Genomic DNA, 7870 nt, shown 5'->3' on the forward strand with positions numbered 1-7870 from the left:
AAAGATAAAAACAATATTCAATCTTGAACTATATTTTTTAGATGAGTGAATGGTTTAATGTGTTTATAACATTCAAAGTAACGGTATGTACTTTTTGATTGTTAAATTCAAGTTTTGTTAAATTTTTTTAATGCAATTGGGCAATTTTTTTCGTCTAAATGCATCATTTTGACCTATCAAAACCGTACGGTATCGTAACCAAATTGGTTTATGCAACAAAAATCCTTTTAACAGCTAAATGAGTTTTGTCCACTTAAAGTTAAATAAAACCCAATGAGTTTGCAGGAAAATATTTTTTGTTGGCAAATAATAATTGAGGCAAAGAACTGTTTGGATAAATGATTGTTGTTATCTAAAATATCTTTAACATTCATTTTGTAATAGATTGCAAAAGAAGATAAAAAAAAATAGCAAAGAATCTAAATAATAGTTGATGACAATAAAAAAGACTTCCATCGACCAAATAAATAACAACAACAACAACAACAACAAAAAACAGTTTATCGTTAAAAGAGAATGGCTGTTTCAACAGGGCGTTTATCAAGAGAACATTTTCAAGAAAACATAATCTTCGTTGATGTTGAAACTACGGGATTTTACCATTCCAGTGATAGAGTAATTCAGCTGGCCATGCTAAAAATACAAAATGATGGTGAAATCAAAACCTATAGCAATTACTTTAATCCTTTTATGTCAAAATCTGCACAAATGGAGGCTTATCAAGTTCATCACATCAGCCCTGACATGTTAAGCACTAAAAATGCTTTCAGTCTTTATGTTGAAGAAATTATCAACTTCATAGGAGATACAAACTATTTATGCGGGCACAACGTGTGGTTTGATTGGAACTTTCTCTTAGCAGAGTTTACACGCGCTGGTAAATCTTTTGAAAATCTCCTTGCTGAAAAAGATATAACCTTAATTGACACTAATAAGCTGAGCATCAAAGCTTTTCCAAACTGTGAAAAACACAGTTTAGAGTCGCTTTCAAGATACTTAAATATTACTATTACCCAAGAAGATGTTTTTAAAGTTTTTGGCGAAAAGAAGGATGAAATTAAGGACGGTAGTTTTAAAGCTGGATATGCTACTTGTTTCCATAACGCAATGACGGATACTTTGGCAGCAAAGCAATTGTTTTTAATGGCAATATGTAAATTAAGTCTTCCTAATAAAAATGATTGTCAACCCCTATCGCTTAAGGAATTTATTGATATACACTCTTACTCGGCTACAAAAACAGATTTTTTAAGGATTTTGGATCAATACAACTTTAAAAGTACTAACAAATCAGAAACCAAAATGTTATTAAATGGCGCGAAAACCTATATGACGTCATTAAGATATTGTCGAGGAAAGCTAATCAAAGATCTGAACAGAGAGGCCTTACTGAATGAAATTATTTATCTTGAACGACAAAGCAAGGATATAAACAAATTAAGAGAGGTGAAGTTACGGAAGCTAATTCTTAAATACTTAAAACCTTAAACAACTTACGATATCTATCAAGTTTTGTCTCTATCGAGCCTCTATCAAGTTTGTAAATATTTCTAAAACTACCTAAATAAGAATGTTGTAGTATTATGAAATTTAATTGGACTAATCAGTGTTTTTTAACTAAATTCGGTACTTGTTTATTGATATTTTAAAGTCACAGGACTATTTTGTGTTCACCAAGATGGAATTCAAGAAAAATTCGAGTTTGACGGTATATTGCTCAAACTTTTACGTCTTACTCATGCCGATTTGCAGTTTACTTTGCCTATTCGATTCTCAGGAGCAAATTTCGATTAAAATTTCACTTTTTTCATGTAATTTTTACATAAACTTCGTTAAAAAAATTGAAAATTTTGAAAGTTGTTTATTTATTTTACTTTAATTTAGTTTGAGAGAGCATGCTGATAAACTTAAAACAATTGCTGAAAGTTTTAAAAATTCATTTCAAACTACGTGTATCAGGGACCGTATTGAAGCGAGGCGAAGCTTTTCATTTTTATTATTAAAAATGAAAAGTTTTTATTTAATAAAAGTTTGTACACCATTTGTTTTCGTTTTTTTCGTTTTTGAATCCGAAATTATTTATTAAGAGATCAAGTAGACTTAATATAATTGAATTTCTTTTTGTTCCTTTTTTTAGTAGTTTTTATTTCTCTATATGAAGTAAGGTTTTTTGTAACTAAACTAGTTTTTAACTGATATGTTAAACAAATTTAACAGACGGGAAAAAACTGAAGTAGAACTTAGGATTAAATTGATGGAACTGTTAAAAATAAAGTAAAATTTGACATAAATAAATTTAAAAAAGGGTTGAAGTGGCCGATGCTACGTCTGCTTTAAATCATTTTCAAAACAATGTTAGTAACCTTGTAGTTTATTCCGGCCTCTTGAAAAAGTACATTCTAGAGAAATGAAAGTTAAATTTTGCCGCGGACTGCTTCAAGGGGAGGGGGTTAGTCTAGGTCGCATTTACCTAAAGACAGTATAGGTTTTAAGCCTTATGGTCTCAAAATCTAGAGGTCTCTCTAGATCTCGAGAGACCTCAAGATCTAGAGGGACCCACATCAAAGTTTTATGAAATTAGTAATAAAGTTTTATCCAAAAATGTAGGTATATACATATTGAACATCCGAACATTTGAATTCGTCAGGTTAGAATTATTTTGTTCCATCTCTAATTTTAAACGTTGGGAGAAAATGAATTGTTATTTTTACTAAGTAATGATTACTTTTAAAATACATTTTATTTTTAAAATATTTTTTCTAAATAGTTTCTTTAAATATAAATCATTTAAAGAATAAGTTATCATTTCTTAAAAAAGTAACAATAAAATTTTAAGTAATTTTTACTTATAGAAAAAATCAAAAACTTTCTTTCAACGTTTAAAATGGAAGATAGAATAAAATAATTCTAACCTGACGAATTGATTTTTTTTATAGTTTCAAAGAAGGTTTATCTGTAAATACAGTAAAGTTTTTAGAAAACATCATTTTCGAGATGATCACAACATTTTCTCAATTAGTGCGGACACCTCGCATGAGCTTTTTGACGACAGTTTTCGTAAAACTTTGCCATACAAATCCCCGAATTCGGCGGAATTATTTGATGTCTTCCGCAATTTTTCCCTTTTTAAGCAGCACTTATTTCATGTTTGCCCAAAAATTTTCAATTGGACAATATTGTAGCATGTTTTGCTGGATTCATGTTTTCTTGTGATAATTTCACGAAATTTTGTTGATAGCATTACACTTCTTGAGAGTTAGGCAAGATGCGTGGTCATTCTAGAAGACGGGTGGAATATCATGCATTCGGATTATAGACATAAGTCGCTGGGTTTTATCATCCATTAAAATGCACTTTGATTACATGCAGAGTTGTATCAAGTAATATTCAGAGAAGATATTTAGGTGGCCTTCCTCAATGTTAGATCAATTACCATGACCCAGAAGAGGTAGTCTTTAACAAATCTTCATTATGGATCGAAAATGAAAGTTAAAAAAAAAGAGAGAAAAAACTGATATTTTCATTTATTATCTTTATCAACTTTTTAATAAAGGTTTGTTAACTGATCTATATATTTATCATAGACCATAATTTTAAAATAAATCATAGCTTGTTATAATAAATTGTATTAAATATTTGATGTAAGCTAGTATTGAAAATATAATATTCTTATATAAGGTGATTTAAAAAAAACGAAAAAGGAAGGTAGAAGGGCATCATAGGTGAAACAACTTAGGCTGGAAATAAAAGTAACAGTTAAATTTTGAAGGAACTACGGAGACATCTGCATTAACAATCGCAACTCAATATACGGTGACATTTATGCTCACAATCGCAACTCAATATATATCAAGCGTCACAAAGTTCTTTATAGTATGTTTGTCTGTCGTAAACCAACTTCGTTACAAATCCTGATTGCAAGCAAGTTTGTTCTAATTTTTTAAAATTTTTTTTGCATACTCTGAAAGTTAATATTGCAAGTTGATTATTGATAAAATGATGTTCCTTATCAAATATTAACTTACACAATCATTTGGTTGAAGCGAAATCGCATTCATTTCGCATAATCATTTGGTATTCATTTTAATAGGTATTAGGTTATGTTTACTTTTAAACTAAGTGTGTCGTGCCCCAACTCGTACCCAGGTACCTAAATCGTACCAGAATGACTTAAGAAAATGCTTGCTTTTACCTAATATTAGCTGACGTTGCTTTCTTATTTTTAAAATTGCCTCAATTGTGTTACAACTGTCAAAACAAAGTTACAACAAATGGAAGCAAGAAGAAGATATGGAAAAGGCGTTAACTAAATTATTGCTGGAGTTAACGGATTTAACGAAGCTCATTGACATTATAGTATACCTAAATCAGAGTTTTGGTGTCATTTTTAATTGATTAAACGAAAATGTCAAACTTAGGAGGCTTATAGATCTCCCTGAAAATTTGTAGAAATTGGATGAAAACGTTCTCAATTTAAATTTGATGAAAAAAATTGTTTTTCATATGCTTATCTTTCATTTAAAGTACCACTTCTGGAAGAAATAATAGCAGTTAGGGCTTTCAAAGTTAGTAAACTTTTTCAGTTGGTCAACATTTGATGAAATTTGATGAAAAAGTTTGGATGAAAACGTTTTCAATTTAAATTTGATGAAAAAAATTGTTTTTCATATGCTTATCTTTCATTTAAAGTACCACTTCTGGAAGAAATAATAACGGTTAGGGCTTTCAAAGTTAGTAAACTTTTTCAGTTGGTCAACAATGTCCAACAGAAAAGCGAGAGTGTTTAACCGATGTTTGTACTATATTTCGGTCAGGTTCAGAAAACTAAATATGAACCAAGATTTCTCTCCAATCAATGGAGCAAGAGCTGGATATGTTACTCGTTTAAAGTGCAGATTTTAAAACACGTTTGACTTCTCTGAATGTTTGAACTGATAAGGAACTAGTTAGGAGAATAATGCTTTTGCAATTTTCTCTCATTCTAAAATTAGGAAGATCAGGGCCTAGGAGAGCCAGTGGAACTAAGTTCTCATCTAAAAACCATTGACATCAGGGTGCCCTCCATTATATTTAAAACTCTCTTTGAACCAGATTCATTGTCCTCAATCTATTCTTTGTGTTGCACCATTTGTCATTAGGCTTTTAAGTCTAACTGCGGTTTGTCATGAACTTTGTTAAGTGATAGCAAAAGAACAATCTGAGTCTGTATTTGCTTGAGTATCAATCTGAGCCTGTATTTGCTTGAGTATTTGCTGGTATTTACATCACTGGTTTCTGAGGAAAATTCAAGTCCTTTTGTCAAATAATCTTTTTCAACAAACTGTTCATCTCTTTGAGCTAAATGTTTATGGTTCAACCTTCTCTAACGTCTTTTTTCCATTTTCTGGGTATACTGTTTGTCTTTTTTCCTCAGGCTCATTTTACAACAAGTTCTTTGGTCTCACAAAAATTTCATAAATATCTTTTAAATATCTTGGATATTTTTTATTGCGATCCAGAAAACCTTCTCTCTTTTCTTTTGAGTTCTGACTCTAGCTTTTCTTTAAACTCTCACATCTGCAAATCAAATCAGTGATATGGTTCCTGTAATATGATACAGTGGCTTTCAAAAATATAAGGTCAGTTCATTTTTTTTGACGGCTTTTTAATTATCTCTTAATTTTTAAATAATAAGTTAAAAATCTTTTTTAATTTCTAAGTTAAGTAATCAATTAGCTTACTAATGATTTATATATAACACTTTGGTCCTAATTTTTCCTACTGAGTAATTTAATAGTAAATTAAAGCAACCCTATTAACAACTTATTAAAAACTATAAGGTCAGTTATATTAAAAAATCAACGAAAAATAGAAAGACTATGTGGTGTTTCAGAATGCTCTGTCCAAACATCGCTGAAAAAACACCAAGAGTTGGGAGGCCGTCAAAACTTAATTCTAGGGATCGAAGTTTATTCAATTGAAGAGTAAGTTAAGATCCTAAAACTAAATTTTGAGGTGATCAAAGCAAATCAAGATTTATCGTTAAAAGATTAACTTCAGAGATATATAAGGAAACTTTTTGTTTACCAAAAGTACGCAGTGGTGTCGGCACAATAGGTATATGGGGTTCATTTCTCATAAGGGATAGGATTTCAAAATTTTCAAACAGGGAGAATTAACCAGTATAGTTATAAAGAGACCTTGGAAAATAACTTTTGACCTACTGCTGGATCATTTTTTCTGGTAGACTCTCCATATGTGTCTCTATTTCAAAAAGATGCGCCCTTGTTTCATGCCTAGTTGATTTCTATATCTTTTCTAAGACCCTGTTTACTTGTCAAGCAATTGAGACTTAAATCTAAATTCTCGGAAAAAGATTTGCATGGTCAAAACAGTATACTCATCAAGTTTGTAGAAGATCACAGGATAAACACTTCGTTTTTTCTGAAAAAATAAAAAATCATTTTCTTTTAGTTTTAAAACTAATAAAATCTCTCTACTTAAATTGAATCAGCGAATCAAAAACGGTAACCTCATTTATCCAATAACATTATTTTAAGATCAACAACGAATGTTCCTGGACTCGTATTGCACTTCCACTCACTGGCTGAAGCACCACATTTTCATCAAGCTGTACTGTTCTTGGTCTCAAATCATTCTTCATATTCTTCTTCTATTCTTCTTCACATATAAAGCAATTTTGGTTGCAAAAAATAAAAATGTCCAAAATTGGACTGTAACTCTCATTGAACTCACTGATTCAATTATTCTGATGTAAGATTATTGTAAAACGTCTATCCGTTAATAGAAAACTTTTATATGTAACCTCGATGACCAAAAGAGATTTTTATTATGTTTTGATGTTGAGTTTTTCAGTTTAATGGATTTTTCTAAACTAACGTTACAAATAGTTGTCTTATTTGATCTTTGCATCTGATAAAGCGATTTTACCTACTGATGCATCAATAATCTCTGTATAACGTCTATATGAATATAAAAATATTTTAGAGAAATTTGATAGTGGGGTAAAGGGGGAGGGGGCTAGTTGCTTAATCTTTAATAAATCTTGTAGATTTGTTAAACATTGCGCAACTAGCCCCTAAGATACGATGCATCCAATTTATATTTCTTTTTTGCTATTAGATCCGTAGTTTAACATGCTTAATTATTTACATTAGCTTGAAAAAAAACTTTTCCAGGTTTACTTTAGAAGATCATGCTATAAAATAAACGGGGTGCTGAACCATTTCCTATAGGGGAAGTTGAGGACATTGAGTTTAGCGACAGTATGGGGCAAGTTTAGCAACAAGCGATGATATTCATATATATAAGGAATTTGGATAAACTTTTAACAAATCCTCTGAATAACTGAATGACAAATGAAGTATTCCTATTAATACTTTCAAGATTTTCCTGGCTTTTTAAAAAATTTAGCTTTTGAAAGTTTTTCTGTGACAATTCTGTTTAAATTTTATATACATATATATACAAATACATACATACATACATACATACATACATACATACATACATACATACATACATACATACATACATACATACATACATACATACATACATACATACATACATACATACATACATACATACATACAAACATACATACATACATACATACATACATACATACATACATACATACATACATACATACATACATACATACATACATACATACATACATACATATATATATAAATATATATATATATATATATATATATATATATATATATATATATATATATATATATATATATATATATATATATATATAGCTTCAAAATAAACAAAGTGCATCTAATTGGGTCGCTATCCAAAACTAATTATTGACCTTTGTGTCCCTATCTTTATCACCAGATGCATAGTT

At 29.9% G+C, this 7870-nt stretch overlaps 1 protein-coding gene across 1 annotated transcript in view; it reads left to right on the plus strand.

Annotated features, from left to right (window-relative positions):
• The window catches only part of LOC149885659 (uncharacterized), a 9145-nt gene extending 7304 nt beyond the window's left edge, over positions 1 to 1841 (plus strand). The window contains exons 2-3 of the mRNA XM_090093703.1: positions 42 to 83; positions 385 to 1841. Of these exons, the coding sequence (XP_089949829.1) occupies positions 517 to 1488 (972 nt within the window). The 5' untranslated portion in view covers positions 42 to 83; positions 385 to 516 and the 3' untranslated portion in view covers positions 1489 to 1841. The remainder of the gene's footprint in view (positions 1 to 41; positions 84 to 384) is intronic.
• Positions 1842 to 7870: the final 6029 nt, after the last annotated feature.

This window comes from Hydra viridissima, unplaced genomic scaffold (genome assembly GCF_058129835.1).
Source record: "Hydra viridissima isolate aposymbiotic clone 2 unplaced genomic scaffold, HvirCarnegie_v1 scaffold_7, whole genome shotgun sequence".
NCBI classification, from domain to species: domain Eukaryota; kingdom Metazoa; phylum Cnidaria; class Hydrozoa; order Anthoathecata; family Hydridae; genus Hydra; species Hydra viridissima.